Consider the following 18,251-nt stretch of genomic DNA (forward strand, 5'->3'; position numbering starts at 1 on the left):
TCATATTAATAAAGAGTTAATTTATTTTCTTATGTGCTTCCTTTCTTTCATTTATATGGAGCAAAAATAACTATTAAAAAATAAAATAAAAATTAAAACAACCCTAAACCATTTGTATGTAAAACAATATTCTACTAATCTTCTCCCCATCGTTGAAGGTAAGAAAACAATTTGTAAGTTATAGCATTGAAACTCACAATGTTATATCAATAAAGTTCAACACAAATGTAGATAGACATATTTATAATGTTTCTGATCTACCAAAAATATATAGATGTATTCACTTATGTCTCCAGAGTTTCAAATCTGTGCACCGATAATGTGAAGTTTTTTATACTGTCAACTCATCATCCACCATTGATTTGTATTACTTTTGTCTAAAAGTCAATAATGATTAACAAATCAATGATAAATAATTTATTAACAGTGTAAAAAACACTTACACTGACCCGTGCATAATATTAAATCCATGTCTCAAATGTTATCAAAATATATTGTAAAAACAACATAAGTGAAGCTAAAATTACATGTATGACATTGTTTGGACATTGGATTCAGAAACATCAAATTTCTATGAAAAATAAGAAACAGAAATGTACACTTATTACAATGTCAAGTTGAAATTGAATACACACACAAGTACTGTAAATAGGGTACCAAACAAGACAAAGAAAATCCTTAATTGTATTTGTTGAATCCCAGCATTTGTAGAAATAGTCCAAAGTAGTTAAATCTATAGGCCTTTCTGATAAACTCTAGCTTGAAGTTATTCCATGGAGGGTATCTTGGCTCAATTTCAAGGCATAAGTTTCTATGCATGATAGCTTTTTCATGGCTGAAAGTGTCAAATGAGTACTTTCCATGGTACCTTCCAAAACCACTTTGCCCAACACCTCCAAATGGTAGGGTATCACATAGAAACTGTAGATAGAATGAAACTATTAATAAAGACTAAATTTTGCTTCATTAAAAGAAAAAATAATCCAATTGGTTTAGTACTGTAAGGTCCAGTTAGACCCCATGATAATCAAAAGGTCAAGAATTCGATTCCTGAGAACGACAATCGCACACCCCAGAAATGATTAGTTTCTTACCCAAAAAAAGTGAGGGGATACCTTGGTAGTACTAAAAAAAATAAGGACAACTTAAGTGAAAAAATATATATACTAACTGTGTATGAGTTTTATACAGTATTGACACATCATTTACCATTTATCTTTAATCATGATTGACTCTTCAAAAAATAATACAAATGAATGGTGAATAATGCATGTATAAATCTTTACGATACAGAATATATATATATATATATATATATATATTAGAGTAAAATAAAGTAGTACTTGAACCAATGTATCATTAAATATGACACTTCCTGAGGATGTTTCTGATTGAATCTTTCTCTTGAAAGTTTCATCTTTGGTGAAGGCATAAATGGCAAGTGGTTTAGGCCTTGAATTGATAAACTCAATGCTTTCCTGAATTTTATTCAACTGTGTAGATGACAATTTAAGAGTTCAATGATATATTATACATAATAATAGTTGAGAAGATAAAAGAGACTTGTTGATTCTCACTGTGATTACTGGAAGCAATGGGCCAAAGATTTCTTCCATCATTATCTCAGCATCTAGTGGAGGATCTAACAAGATTGTGGGCTCAATGAACCTGAAAAGGTTGTAAGAATAAATAAACCAAACCATGTAACATTCCATGTCTCCCAAACCAGAACACATCTTCTGTCTCACACAAAGTGTGTCATTCCATGTGTCACTTGCTATGATTGGTTCGAAAAAAATGTTGAAGTTAAAAGTTTAATAAATAAATGTTTTTCTGACCAACCATAACAAATAGTAAATGGAGTAACATACTTTATCGGATACTAAACATAGACACAACAAAACAACATATATAGTAGATGAGAGTGAAGAGCTATTACATGTTTTCTTCATCAACTGAACCACCATGAACTATGCAAGCAGCAACAAGAGGATCCTTAAGAAGATTGCAAAGTCTCTCAAAGTTCTGCTTGTTCACTATTCTAGAAATGACTTTTGATTCTATTGGATTGTCACCATAAAATTTGCTGATTATCTTCTTCAATAGTTCTATCTAGAAATGAAAACCAACAACAACTTAATTACCATTAGAAAAACAAAAACTTTTAGAACAAATAGAAGCCAATTATGAATACCAGAGTAGATGAAAACTTCTCCTCAACAAGCACATAGTCTATTCCTATACATGCTTGTCCACTGCAAGGTCCCCATTTTCCTCCTACAATTCTTTTCACTGCCAACTTTTCATGTACATAAATGTATTCAAAAACAAAGTTAGACACTGAAGTTGAACATGGGTAAAGAACTAATCATTTTCGGGGTGTGTGATCCCCTCCCAATAAGTTTCGCTCCCAGGAATTAAACCATTGACCTTTTGGTCATCCTAGGATCTAGCAGGGCCTTACACCACTAGATCAACGTCTTGTTGGTACATGTCAATTATATAATAAGTTGCAATGTGAAATACCTTAAAATCTGAAGGATTGGAAAGGTGGTCAAGTATAGCAGGGCATTTTCCACCAAGCTCAAGAGTAACAGGTGTTAAATTCTTTGCAGCTGCTGTCATGACTATGCTTGCCACACGTGGACTTCCTGAAAATGTCATGCACCATGGACAAATAATGAGGTTTTCGCTCACCAAGACTAGCTCTCCTTTACCAAGACGAAGTTTTGCAATACTCGCTCAGCGAACCAGAAGATTTCGATGAGCGAGGTTGGGCTCGCTCAGCGAGGCAGAGGCAACATATTTGGTTTTTCTACATTTTCTTTGTCTAACAAGAGGGTTGCAACTTTCACTAGTGTTTTAAATTGTGTGGCTGCAATATTGTAGTTTTGAAATGATTTGCAGTGGCATCTTGACCGCAATTGGGGCTTCATTTACCCACAATTTTCTGGTATTGTAGTAAACACAATCGTAATTGCCACCACAAATGGAATTTAAAACATGGTATATACCATAGGTGTCTGTCTAAACATATGTATTCTATAATTTACTCTGCACATTAATGACATTACAAGCAAACCAACAAAAAAATATAAATGAGTGTTCAGCCTATCCATTGAATTTAAGTTTTGGTATAATCAAGAGTATCCTCAATCCTATGGACAAGAAACTAATTTATTTTGAGTGTGTGACTGTGCTCCCAACAAGTATCGCTACTAGATATTGAACTTTTAACCTTTGTTCATAGTACGATTTTCTTGGGATCTAGTTAGACCTTAAATTGCTAGATCAACCCATCGTAGGTATTCAATTTATGTTTGGATATAATAGTATATGTTCCCCTATGTAGTTTATTGTTATGTAAAAAATACCAGTGAAGAATATCTTGTCCCATTTTTGTAGAAGTAGTTGTTCACACACATTTGTTCCACCCTCAATCACCTTGACAGCATTAGAGTCCAAATACTGAGGAATGATATTAGCAAGAAAATTAGAGCATTTAGGAGCTTGATCTGAAGGTTTTATCACTACAACATTTCCCGCAGATATTGCACCAATTAATGGATCCAATGCTAGCACTGCACAAAAATAATTAGACTCAATATATTCTCCAACTACAACAGAAAAATATAATAACATTAAGTTTATAACACCAAAGTTTGCAACATATGAAGCATATATTATCTTAGCCTTTGGCAATTGATGATTGATATTTCTATAAGATCTAGACAAGCTTTAATAAAAGTAAAATAATTACTCATTTAGATCGCTCGTGTTTTTTGTTGGCACCTACTTAATTCCTCGTAAGTTTATATTATTATTTTAGTTCTCAACTTTTAAAATGTGAACCTTAGCCCCTGTGTTATTCACTGTTTAAAGTTAACAGAATTGGTGTGATACATGTTAATTGCACACATGATAATTCTATAAAGTAAAATTTGTCAACATATTGAAATGATGTTGTTTTAATTTTTTCAAAAAAATTAAAACACAAAATAATGTCATTTTGTATAATCTTCTTCCCTTTCGCCAGCTTCAAGAAAAAACATCAATTTTAGTCTCGTAAACAAAATTTTGATCTTTAAATCAGGTTTATTCACCCCAAATCATATTTCTAAAAATATATGTTTGGATTTCCTTCTTGAATTCCTCTGCTTTCTAAAAATGAATATGTGAAGTGATTCATAATAGTTTTGAAACCTCACAAGTAAATATGAACATAGGTATTTTTGGACTCACTAATAGGGAAGTTCCAAGAAGAAAATATGAGAACCACTCCAAGTGGTTCAGACAACACTTCTCCTTTGGCCGGGAAGAAAAGCAAAGGTATATTACTCTGCAAAAACAACCCCAACAAATAAAAAAAGTTAATAGCTAATAATACAAAAGTGTAATATCTATTCGTAAAGATTTATGTATAATCACTATATTATTTATCGTTTATTTAGACTACTTTTTCTAAAAAGTATAATTTTTTTTTGTTTCCCACAGCTATCATCGCACTAGAAGCAATCATGTTCGAACCGAGAATATCACAGGTACGTGAGGCTAACTCTCCCAGTGGGCATTTTTTCCTTCCACAAGACTCGAACCCGAAACCTTCCTCAAGGAGAATCAAACATGTACCACTTGAACCAACATCCGTTGGTTCTAAAAAGTATAATTAAATATGAATGATGAATAATAAAATAATAAGTATAAAATCCTGACCAGAAAATTTGAGAAAATGCAACATAGTTGTTATTAGAACAATGGTTAATGAATTGTTATGCAATATAGTCAAATTAGAAGGACGAGAATGCAATAAATGCGTAAAAGTACATAATCAACCAATGTTAACATTTATATATTTGTCTGTTATTTGAACAAAATGAGACAACAACACTACACTCTTTTTGTCTCTTTATTATTGAAGTCATTGTTACAAATTATTGTATTTTAGGTTATTATCCATAATTCCTTAAAGTTATTATCGATAATAATATAATCCATGTAACTAACTAGCACTACTTGAAAAAAAGAGGGTGAACCGGTGGAAATAACATATATTTTTAAGGAACAAAATTCCTCTCTAGTAATGAAGATGTAAGTATTTATTTTTTCTTGTATTTTTAATGATGAAGTGTTATTTCATTATATATAAAAGCATCAAAATGTTTTACTATATTATTTTTTTCGTTTGTTTTTATAGCATTTGTTCTTCCATTAGTGGAAATAATTCTTACTTGTTTTTAATACATATTTCAATAACACAAATTGACAAGTCTTTTAGATTTTTTACATTCAATATAGAACTCAATTTTCAAATTCTAAAGGATAAGCTTTGATGTTGAAGATTTGTTGTACAAAAATCATTTTCCGCCAAATCAAAAGAAATATTATATCCCCACTAATTTTTAGTACTTTTTATCATCCATGAAAAAGAATTACTTTATTAAAAAAATTGTAACTTTTTTTAAACCATTTAATTGTTTCTCATTGTTAGCAAAGAGAACTGTTGATATTGGAGATTTATGTTTTCTTTGAATTACCTTGTGACTATAAAAATCGACCCCAACACTATAATATTATGAAGATCTTCTATACCATTATTTCTCTATTTCTTCTATTCTATTATATGTTTAGGCAACAACTGGACCTAATAGATTTCAGTTCCTCATTTATATTAGGAGTTTGAAATGTAGACAATTTCATTCGTTTCCATGCCATTTTTTTAAAACTACACAATATAATTACACTATCTCAAGTATTCTTCTGTATGATTTTTTTTGTTATTTGGATGGAAATTAAGGAGGTTAGTTTTTTTTATCAGCAATTAATAAGATTAAGATAACAAGTGTTAGGAGAACAAATAATACTCAAGCATTAAGCAATATATTTAGATAGGAAGAAAGAGCTCCAAACCCAATCCATAAAAGAAAAAAAGAAAAAAGAAAAACGAGTACGTTAGTTTTACTAATTTATCAAGAAATAGATATATTATCACAAAAGTAGTGGATCTCCTATTTTCTCTTTTCACTTCTTCCTTGTAAAATCATGTAATGTACTTGAAATTTAGAAAGGGGTCTTATATAAATATCACAATTAGGGATAACAATAAGATAGATAATGGTAGTACTTATATGTGTTTGTACCCTACACCTATTTACTAGTATTTAACATATTTTTAAGTTTAATTATATATTGTAATATCAAATTTGTGTGTATCTGATTTTTTTTTGGTGGCAAATACATTAACTAAATTTCATTATGAAATTATGAAAAGTTAAGTCATATATAAATAATCTCAAAGTAATAGAAAATTTATAATATATATAAAATATTATTTAATTTTTTTTTACGAACATGGACAAATCACAATGCCACAATGCAATAGAAATATTATGATATTCATCCTCACCCACAATTATTATTATGGGAATATCTAACATATATTTTTATAATTACATGAAAACTTTTGTCATTCCTAATCATTATCAATCTAAACAATCTATTATAACAACTTAGTATTTACTTAATATATTTATGAATATGTTACTCATAATATTTTATGTAAAGACATATATATAATTTTTATTTAAAAAGTAACAAGTTTTGGGAGCCATGGCTTCTTAGCTTTCAAGAAATAGAAGAACATGCCTTTTTAGGAACCATCCATTTCTCAACACAGCTCAAAGAATTGTTGGCTGATTTTTCAACCCCTCCAATCTACACAAAAGCAATCACCCAATCAAGGAACCATATATACAAATATAGAAGGGAGGCAAAATAAAAAATAAAGAAGCAATTATTTCAGGACCACATCAAGACATGCGACAGTAGTAATATAGTTGTGGTGATTGTCGTAGCTGCAACAACCATTGTTGTGAAACATTAATCACGATTATGTGGTGGTCGTAATGTAATCATATTGGACCACTTAAAAGTCATAAGGTGTTCTAATAGTTATGGTGAAGGAATATAAGGAATAGAGTGAAGGAGATCGAGGTTTCGAACTAACTCATAACAAATTTAAAAAATAAAAAAAGAGATTATGGTAGAGTGAAGGAGATAAAAAGTTCGAGTTTCGCTCGGAACAAATACCAACATACTAAAAAAAAACTGTGACGACAATCGCGACCGGAACTGTTTTACCTCGTCACGGTAAGCTTCAACAGGGTGCTTGCCAAGATCTTGGTAGAGAGCATCAAACATGGCATTTTCATTGTCATGAACGAGGTCAAGGATTGCTCTGAGCTGGTTTTTCCTCCATATCACACTTCTTGTTTTTCCTGTTTTGAAATATTCTCTCAACTCTCTTATCGTTTTCTCCATTTCCCAACCAATTTCCATGGCAACTAAGCTTTCTTGGTCTACTATCAAAATTGTTTTGCTTTTTTCTTTTCTTAATCAATGTTATATTTCTGCAACTGGTGGTGAATTTTATGGTCGGGTTTGTATTGTGCATTTATTATAAAGGACTTTGTTAACTACCGCAAAGAATAAGAAACTCTGAAAGGGAAAAACTCTATTGGGGGGAAATTATTTTTAGGTTTACTTATTTATTGTCCGGTTTACCAAATCATAATTATAAGTCTAACATCTATAAGGTGGGAGAATGATGTTATAATATTATATTATTGATTATGTTTATCGATGAAACATTAATCTCTATATTTTACTTGTTTCATTTATGGTTATTTTGTAAGAAATGTTTTGGTAACGTATGTGATATTTAATTTTGTTTAGAGTCATTATTATTTTAAGTAGTTAAAATAAAGTTGTCTAATTCAAGTAAGGTATATGACTATAAACATAATTGTCATGAAAATTATCGTGCAGATACTAAAAGTCTTATTTCTATTCTATGATAGACGAAATTGGAATAAGAAAATCAAATAACATCACCATTTATGAAAGGGTATATACACTTCTTATAATTAAGGGGTTATAGTCCCCAAATCATATACACCAATTAATCCATGAATGAATTTCCTACTCTAGTATCCCATCATTAGAAAGGACGGATTTAAGTCTTATGGAAAATTATAGATAATGACTTGGAAGACTAAGGAAGTTACATGTTCTACTATGAACATATATTTGCATACAAGGACCAAAGACATAAGTTGATGAATACATGATGAAGGATGACATAAATTTTATTTAACATATTCTCTATGAATATATCAAGTTACGTTTCCACTCAAGTTCTAGTTTTATAGATTTATTCTTCATAATTTGACATGAAAGATCTTGGTTATATATGATGATAGTATTGTATTCATCATCTTTATTATATATTATGTATTATTAAGTATAAAGTATCCCACAATTAGAGTCTTTATTAAAGATTTTTCCTACATCTTCTTAATGTTCATCTAACTCTAAAATTATACTAACTTTTATTTGATCTACTCTCCTTATTAAGACATTTAACAATTTCCTTCGCAAATGTTTAAAACATGTAATTTGTGATTATACCATATTTTCTATAATAGAATCTACCACGAGTATCTCGAAATGCATTCTTTCACAATCATATTTAGTATAACGTGTTTACTCATCCAACATAACAATTTCATCTCTATTACATGAGGTTTAAGTTTGAGTGACACTTTTTTATCAGGTATGACACATAATGCACTCTGCAATTCCATCCACCTCGCTTTAATCTTATGATCTATATTTCCTTCAATTTCACAATCAAATTGTATGATTGACCTAAAATACTTAAATCTTGTGACATGTGATATATTATGATTTTCATGGTTTGTCTACCTCTTACTAAACTTATATTTCATATAATTTGTCTTACTTCGACTTATACGAAGGTTATGTGATTATAAACTTATATACACATTAGATAAAACTTAAGATATGATGTAAGGATATTTAATGTAATTTATATAAATATAGAGGTGTCTATGAAATGTATGGTACAGATATTGTGATATGTCTCATAAATGCCATCACCTAACAAGATGATGAAGAAAATGGGTACATACATTATGGAGTAAGTAAACAAAAATATCTCTGACAAATAGTGAGATGCACAGTTCCGCCTTGCATTAAATGGTTTCTAGTTCAGTTAGTTGGAAGTAAATACTTTGAATTTCAACAACATCCTCTCTACATTATTGTAACTAAAAATATAATATTATTGTAACTAAAAATGATATAAATATTATTTTAATTTGTATTTTCATTACTTTTTCGTACAACTCTCTTCTCCTGTGTTAGAAAGAAGTTTAACTCCTTTAAATTCAACTCATCAAGTAGCTTGGAGGCAAGTTGTGCTTAGGGATGGCAAAAAAACTCTATCCGTGGGTACTCGTAGAAATACTTGTAACATGTACCCGCAAAAATAGTTTATGGGTGGGAACGGGTTTTACGAATTTATATATTTAATTTTTAATTAAATTTTTATATATATTTATTATTATTTTAAGATTATATATCATATATTTTATTATTATTTTATAATAAATTACACATATTTAACTATGATCACAAATTTATCAAATATATATCATATTATTCATATAATAACTATTTTTATATATCAATTATTATAAATTATATAAATATATAATTAAAATTAAAAACTCGTTGGGTACACGCAAATACTCGCTACCCGCACGGGTACCACAAATATTGTGGGTTTGGGAACAGGAAAGCACTATCGGCGCCCACCCGCGCCTGTTGCCATCCCTAGTTGTGCTCCACCAATAAGAGTAAATTATATTAACACTTCCTGAACTTTAGTAAAATTACACAAACCACTCCTAACTTTTTTACACATACAGAAACCTCAAAAAATTGTATATTTTCATTATAGTGATCACCCCCACATGAGAAATAAGTGTAATCTTTTAAACAAAAATGTGATAAATGCAATTAAGTCAAACAAAATATGATATATTCTGGAGATAAGTCCAAATAATATACAAATCAATGTATCTTCATTATTTTTTTGTTATAAAGTGCATCAACAATTCTAAAGAGATATTATTTAAATCGTTCTTATATTACGTCGTAATGAACCAAAAATAATAAAGAGTTATTGACTCGTATGATATTTGGACTTGTCTCCACAATATATCATGTTTTGTTTAACTTGATTGCATTAATCACAATTTTTGTTTAAAAGATTATACTTATTTCTCGTGCATGAGTGGTCAGTTTAATGAAAGTATAAAAATTAGGGATTTATGTAAATGTAGATAAGTGACTTCGCTATAATGATTTATGTAACTTCGCTAAAACTCATGGGTATCACTGTAATTTACTCTTAAAATAAGGAGAGAATATAGGTTGAAATTTTACCCTCAAATTTCGATAGTGACATGAGAAATAGTAATATAACTTAAGAGAAAATAAGTTCACATTCTTCATTGTTATGAAGCTAAACATCAAAGGTGTTTATATAATTTGACAATAAATTCACTCTTCTTCTCTTTTATTTAATTAAGTAACATCTACTTATAATTATTGATGCATTTTGTAATGAATTAAAATGAGTTTTCACAATTTAGTATATTATTTATTTTCTTTTGTAATATGTGTCATCCATCATTTATCATTTAGGGAATGTTAATGAAATAAGTTTTAACACAAGTTATGTTGTTAAGTTTTGGCCATACTTATATTATTGTTTTATTTAATCATTTCTTGGGTATAACCTTTTATCAATAGCGACAACTAATGTAAGTGGTGGATATAAAATACATTATATTAAGATTGACTTTGATTTTGGGTTAGTTGTTAATCATCATTTATTTTTCAAACGAAAGATTTAACACTACTTTATTTGATAAGATTTTCACAAATATGATATAGTATGAATACAAGTCTAATAGTGCGCAATGTATTTTTATTATTTATTATTAGAGTAAATTATAGTAATGCCCATTGAAATTTAACTTAATTACATTCACCACCATTTCTTTGTTTAAAAAATTACATCTACATCTGGTAATCACTATAATATATGTATATAAAGTAAGAGTAACTTGTGCATGAGCAAAAAAAAATAGGTATAATTTATGTAGTTTAACTAAAATTTACTAGATATTAGTGTAATTTTACTTAATATTCAATATAGTAATAAAAGTTAGATTTCAAAGTTAAGTGTTCATATAACTAAGCATGGGATGGAACAGTAATTGCAATTGCTCAAGGCCCAAAATTTACACGAACCCATAATAATAAGATTCTTTAAACAGAATATAAAAGCCCAATAAATGGATATATTCATGAATTGGTTAGTTGTCAAAACTAGGTCTGGAAATGAGTCGAACCAGAGTTCAGCTCGATAAGGATTGGTTCGGCTCGAAACTCGACTCGAGTTTGATACGAGTTGTTTTTTTAGCTTGAATTCAGTTTGGTTAAAGTTCGCAAACTCTTCGGCTCAGTTCAATTGGTTCATTTGGATAACTTAAATAGTTAATTAATATTTAAAAATACTACAAAAAGTTTTATACATATAAATAGAACTATGTTTACATATATAATATCAATAAATATAAAAAATAATACATGAGTCATAATACACATAAATATTAGTTTATATATATATCGAGCTAGTTCATGAACATAACGAGTCGAACTGTATCCAACTCAAGTTTGGTTTGTTTATTTAACGAGCTCAATTTTCAGCTCAAGTTTGACTCATTTGGTTCATGAACTAAGTTTATCGAACTAAATAACGAATCGAGTTTCGAACGAATACCGAGTTGGTTCGATTCATTGTTACTCCCAGTCAAAACCTATTCAAACCTTGCAATTTACATTAAATGGTTTGATTTTCTCAAACCAAGCTAATTTGTTTAGCGAGTTTAAAATCTATGCACCATCAATTAAAGTTTTTTATATTGTCGATATATCATCTAATATTGATTTGAATTACTTTTGTTTCAGATATTTAATTGTGGTTAAATATGAATGGTGAATGATTTGCAGGCAGTGTAAAAAATACTTACAATGTTAGTATATCTATATATTAACTATAGAGTAAATTACACTAACACCCCCTGAGTTTTAGCGAAATTAGACGAACCACCCCTCACTTTTCTACACCTACACAGTCCTAGTAAATTATTTGGATTTTTTCTTCACAATATACCATGTTTTGTTTAACTTAATTGCATTTCTCACATTTTTTGTTTAAAATATTACACTTATTTATCATGCGGGGTGACCAGTGTAATGAAAACATAAAAACTAGGGGAGGTTTGTGTAGGTGTAGAAAAGTGATGGGTGATTTGTGTAATTTCACTAAAACTCAGGGGATGTTAGTGTAATTATATAAAGGGAAAACATGGTATAACTACTCATGGTGTAATTTTGTTTTCCTAATTTACTCTTAATACTTTAATTTCTAGAAAAAAAACTCATATATTTATATATAACCACCCCCAACATATTAACCACTCTCTCATCTTCATTTGACAATTAAAATAAAGACAAAAAATATAATATAAAGTACACTCAATAAAAAAATAGAATATAAATTACATTTAAACAAAAATATATTCTAATTTACCAAAATAAAAAATAAAAAAACTTAAATATTTGACACTAGAAGATAAAAACGTGGGCCGTTAGGCACATAGTATTTGTCACCATACTAGTAATAATAAATAAAAAAACTCCTTCAAGCTTCTTTTTACATTCTCCTCACTCCCCCTAAAAGGTTCTATGCTTCTAATATGTACTTTCTCACATTATATCCTTACTTTTTATACTTTTTATATATTAATAGTTTATCTATTAACTATATAATAAAAAACACCTTCAAGTCTTACTTTTTATACATGCTACTATTTATACATTTTATCTCACTTTTTTCCTTGCTAAAAGGTTATATACTACTATTATATATATTCACACATCACATCCTTACTTTTTATACATTTTATATTTTAAGAATTTAATAATAATTAGCGATTCACCATTATGTTTTGTTATGTTAAAATATAATAATCATTGAACATTATATGAGATTGAAATCATTTTTTACATCTCGACTATTTCTCTTTCCTGTTTCATTTTTCACATCCGGACCACATATTCGTCTCCCCCCTACCTCTTCATATCTCAAACAGGGTGTAAGTGTGTAACTTCATATAAATCTTGGTGGCTGAGCAATCATATAAATTTTTTGATCTCATTTATGATAATAAAACCTTAACATAATTCATTCATCTTCCCTTATTTAGTTGTTTAATTTAAATTAAAAAAATTATATAGTTTCACCTCATTCAATATTTGAATTAATCTATCTATATTATTTACCGTTTACTATTACTCTATGAGTTACTATAGGTTTCACCCATCAAAGCTTTTTGATACTTTTTCGATTTTTTTTTAATATCAGTGTTCATATTCTTTTTATTTTAATTTTTCCATATTATAATTACAAAAATCAAATTTCAAATTGAAGTTTTTTATAACCTTTAAATATTTTTTAATAAAAAGACTCATATAATTTCACAATTTGATTTCTCTATTTTCATTAAAAAAATAACGTTCAGAATTGAAAAAATCATTTCATTTTCTACAACTTTTAAAATATTTATTTAATTTTTTTTACAGAATATCATGTTTCAGATTCCTATTTTCATCAGAAAATTCAAATTTGAAATTGCATTTATTTTCCTTATGTGTTTGGACATGCAAATACACAAGTAACACGTGTGTTCTTAACAATGTGAATATACAGGTAACATGTGTGTTTTAACTATGCAAATGTACGAGTAACACATGTTTTCTTAGTAATGCGAATGCACGCATAACATGTGTGTTTTTAATTATGTGAATGCACGAGTCACGTGTGTTCTTAACAATATGAATGCAACATGTGTCTTTTTAACCATGCAAATGCGCAAGTAACATATGTGTTCTTAACCATATAATACATATGTAATATGTGTTCTTAATCATACGACAAAAAATAACGTCACATGCGAATGCACGAGTAACTTACTATTACATATTAAATCCTTATTCAGCTTAATGGATCATAAATTGATTCATAATCAATTAATAACTATATTTAGTATTAAATCCTTTTATCCTCCAACCGATTTTGTAAACAAAAAAATATTCAAATTTGTTTTACCAGTTTTCAAAACTACCTTATCACAATTGGGTTTTTTTTACTACTAGGAGTATCCCTTACAATATTAATAAGAAACTAATTCATTTTGAGATTTGTGATTGTCCTTATCAAAAAATGTTGCTCACATGAACTGAACTCTTAATATTTTGTTCTTTATGTGAATCTAGTAGAACCTTATATCACTATACTAATGTTTTAAATGGTATCACGATTGAATTTTGTGTTTACTAATTTTAGAAATTGAATTTCAAATATGGATTTTTAATGTTTTTTTAAATCCAATTTTAAATTCGATAGGCTTAGTGCTGCTACTTTAATTGATGTAGCTTCTTGGTTGGCAAAATATCACAAGATTGTGAGTCAAACCTTTATAAAAAACTTCATATTCTTAAGTTGTGTTTGCTTTTTATTGGAGGGCATTGAAATCTTAAATTGTTAAAGAAAAAGGGAGATATAAAGAAAGAGGGAGTAAACCCAAATCGAACTTAAAGTGTTAAATGTGTGGTTTATCATCATAAAAAAAAAGAGAAATTGTGAATAAGAGTTTCTTCTTGACTTAAGCTAGATTTTGAAGAAGATATCAACATCAGTAAAAAATAAAAATGTTGAATGACTTATAGATTGGTAAACATAACTTAATATATAAGATTTTATTGCGTTATATTTGAAGGTCTTACCTTAATAAATCATTTTGATTTTGGTATAACATAAAGCTCATGAAAATTGTTTTCAAAGTTGTAAAGGGGTGAAAAACATTAAAAATATTTAGACAAATAACATGTTACTTGAAATAAAGTAATAAATTACTTAAAACATACTAACACATTGTCTCACTAGATGTAGTTGTCTATTGAAGAAGGTAAATCAATATACATCTTGGGATGAATCTCTATCTCTTTTAATTTTTTGTAACTATTGTTCTACAAGTTTATGCTTCCATTGAAAATTCTGAATTGTCGTTTAAAATGGCCAATATTGTTGCAAACCTAATTCACACACTCTTAGGTTGTTATCTAGTGTTTGTAGTCTTTATTATAGCCACTGAAGCTTTTATGAAACTTTTTCTAGAAATTAATATTTGTTGAGATTTGTCTTCTTTTCAACTTTACTTTGTGTTTGCTTTGTATAATAGTCTCAAAAGTAGTGACTAACAAGCTTGTTTTGTTTTTGAACTAGGAACTTTCCCTTTACATCAATAAAGTACCCTTTGTTTTTTCAAAATGAAGATGAACCATATGAGCTTTGTCCATTGGATAATGTTCCTTTGTCATTTTTCGATTCAATCAGGTCTTTAGAGATGTTGACAAAACTTTTACTCTATCTTGAATTAACTAGGTTGACTTTTCGTTTTCTTTGATTGACATCTTCAATTCTTGAATCTTAACTTTGTTGATTTGTCATACCCATTTGTGAATGAGATTGTTCTTGTTTAGTAATATGAAGAATCCTTAAATATTGACAAGTATTAAATATAGACAAATATTTATATGAATCAGAGAACACAAACGAGTATTAAATACATACAAATCAATTTCAAGACAACTTTGAAATGGATTTCTATCAATGTCTTGATGATGTAAAAGTTTGCCCGGACAATGATTCACTAGTTTAAACATTTCGTTTTAATAGTAAGGTTTTCTACACACATAAAATAAATAGTTTAGAACAATTAATGGACAACAACCTCACCACACTTGCATACACAATGCATTCATGGACAGCAACAAAAGGCAATAGAATTGAGAAAGAAAGTGAACGTGTATAGAGAAGAAGAAGATAGAATTAACAATGAATAACCTCTTGTATTGAATGAGCCTTTCAAACCAATACAATGCACACTTTCAAAGTTTAACAACTACTTCTATTTATAGTAGTTTCTCAACCTACTTAACTAACCAAAGTTTCTATATAAGGAAACTATGCTAATTATACAATAAAGGCTAGAATTACATTTCCTCTAATATTCTACACACATAAAATAAATAGTTTAAAACAATTAAACAATTCAATATATCATCAAAACTTAGAGTACTAACACTTTAAATATTTTTTCTCACATACGAGGTGACATATATGATTATTATTCTATCTTTATATTAATGATGATATTACACATTAAGTTGACACATCAATAATCTTAACATAAGATTAAATCCTTAATTGTTGTTCCATCAAAATTTAGGGATAATACACATTAGATATTTCTCACCCTTATAAGAGATTGAGTGAAAATGGTAAACTAAGTTTTTTGGTTGGAATGACCAGTGGTACCTCTCACCCTATAGATAAATAACTAATATCTTTCATGGTACATGATTGTGCCTCTTAATAAATGTTGCTTAAATGAATTGAACCGTTGACCTTTTAATTTATTTATGATCTAATGAGATCTTACACTATTAGATCAATCAATTGTCGATAAATAGAGTTTTAACCAAAAAAGTTGAATTTTATAGCTTTTAAATATATTAAAGCTACATAACATTTTTAATATTATTTAAAGTATATTTTTGTATGCATGGAATTGCTAATATGATAAACTGTTAATTAGGACCGAATAAGCGACAAACATGACCTGACCCATCTCATGGTCACCCAATCATCATATTTGTATTCGTGTCTATTCAATTGTATATAAAGTAATGATATCTCTTTGGTCCAAAATATTATACCCTTGGAGCTTGCTTCAATCCATATAAGGCTTTATGCAGTTTGTAAACCAGATCTTCTCTGCCTTTCTCCACAAAACCAGGTGGTTGAGTCACAAACACATCCTTCTCTAGGGGACCATTCAAGAAGGCAGACTTTACATCCATTTGATGGATTTCCCATCTGTTGTAGCTTGCCACAGCAACCACTAGCCTCACTGTTTCTAGTCTTGCCACTGGTGCAAAGACTTCATCATAATCAAGTCCTTGTTTCTGCAAGAAACCTTTGGCAACCAACCTTGCTTTGTACTTGGTTACTACCCCTTCTGGATTTACTTTTGTCTTGTATATCCATTTGACTTTGATAGCCCTTTTTCCTCTTGGTAATTCAACCAGACTCCAAGTATTGTTTCTGTTGATTGAGTTTAGTTCTTCATTCATTGCCTCAATCCAGTTTGGTTGCTTTAATGCTTCTTCTATGCTTACTGGTTCCTGCTCAGCCAAAAGAGCCATGTGCACAAGATCTCCCTCTTCAGTGATGTTTGAATCATGAAACACCTCATAATCACTGAACCTTGTTGGTGGTTGTCTGTGCCTCTGAGATGTGTTGTGATTGATTGTTGGTGCAGCCATAGGATTAAAAACTTCTATTTCTTGTTCACTTTCACCAATTTGCAGATGTGTATCTTTGCTGATTTCTATGCTAGTGTTCCAATTCCAGCACTGATTTTCTTCAAATCTCAAGTCTCTACTCATCATTACTTTGTTGTTCTTTGGATCAAACACTTTATAGGATCCCGTGGAATGATAGCCCAAGAAGATCATTTTCTCTCCTCTTTTATCTAGTTTCTTCCTTCTGTGCTCAGGAACATGCTTGAAGCAAATGCATCCAAAGATCTTAAAGTGACTCACACTAGGCTTGAGTCCACTCCAAGCTTCTTCTGGTGTCTTTCCATCTAATCTTTTGGTTGGACATCTATTTAGTATGTGCACAGCAGTAGAGACAGCTTCACCCCAAAATGCCTTTGGAAGATTTTTGGTTTTGAGCATACATCTGGCCATGTTGAGTATGGTTCTATTTGCTCTTTCTGCTGCACCATTGTGCTGTGGTGTGTATGGTGCTATAATTTCATGTACTATGCCTTCTGTTGTGCAAAACTCATGAAACTTTGTTGACACATACTCACCTCCACCATCAGACCTCAACTTCTTTTTATCACCACACCAATCTGCATCAGAAAAGCCAATCAAATCCAACTTGCAATTGATGTTCTGTTTAGAAGGAAACATGATTCCTAGGCCAAGAGTTCCTCTGAGATACCTCAACACTCTCTTCACAGCAACCAGATGAGATTGGAGAGGGTTCTCCATGAATCTGCTTGCTACACCTACTCCATAAGCAATGTCAGGTCTTGTATTGGTATTAGTGACATAAAAGAATTTCTGGTTTGTTTACCTGATATGCACTCTTCACACAATTGATCTGGTGCCTTGAT

General features: G+C 29.6%; 1 protein-coding gene and 1 long non-coding RNA gene across 2 annotated transcripts in view; both read right to left on the reverse strand.

Moving 5' to 3' along the window:
* LOC109350164 overlaps nucleotides 471-18,251 on the reverse strand; it is a 17,922-nt gene continuing 141 nt past the window's right edge. The window contains exons 2-3 of the long non-coding RNA XR_002108080.1: nucleotides 17,054-17,057; nucleotides 471-677 (exon numbers count right to left, since the gene is read on the reverse strand). This is a non-coding gene — a long non-coding RNA (uncharacterized LOC109350164). The remainder of the gene's footprint in view (nucleotides 678-17,053; nucleotides 17,058-18,251) is intronic.
* Nucleotides 679-7,440, reverse strand: LOC109350163 (aldehyde dehydrogenase family 3 member F1). Its single transcript, XM_019591325.1, has 11 exons — nucleotides 7,378-7,440; nucleotides 7,138-7,338; nucleotides 6,643-6,711; nucleotides 4,243-4,339; nucleotides 3,375-3,581; nucleotides 2,527-2,651; nucleotides 2,195-2,299; nucleotides 1,940-2,112; nucleotides 1,578-1,668; nucleotides 1,344-1,493; nucleotides 679-921 (listed from the first exon to the last, which is right to left on the reverse strand). Exons 2-11 carry the CDS (start codon nucleotides 7,333-7,335, stop codon nucleotides 679-681), a joined length of 1,458 nt encoding a protein of 485 aa, XP_019446870.1. The 5' UTR covers nucleotides 7,336-7,338; nucleotides 7,378-7,440.

This window comes from Lupinus angustifolius, chromosome LG06, assembly GCF_001865875.1.
Source record: "Lupinus angustifolius cultivar Tanjil chromosome LG06, LupAngTanjil_v1.0, whole genome shotgun sequence".
Classification (NCBI taxonomy): Eukaryota; Viridiplantae; Streptophyta; class Magnoliopsida; order Fabales; family Fabaceae; genus Lupinus; species Lupinus angustifolius.

Bases quoted from the DNA above. Each gene is read 5' to 3' on its own strand.
- LOC109350163 (XM_019591325.1), bottom strand. From the start codon at position 7,335: ATGGAAATTGGTTGGGAAATGGAGAAAACGATAAGAGAGTTGAGAGAA. The intron at 1,494-1,577 runs GTGAGAATCAAC...TCATCTACACAG, and splicing joins CATTGCTTCCAGTAATCACA to TTGAATAAAATTCAGGAAAG. The intron at 922-1,343 runs GTACTACTTTAT...TTCTATCTACAG, and splicing joins TTAATGATACATTGGTTCAA to TTTCTATGTGATACCCTACC.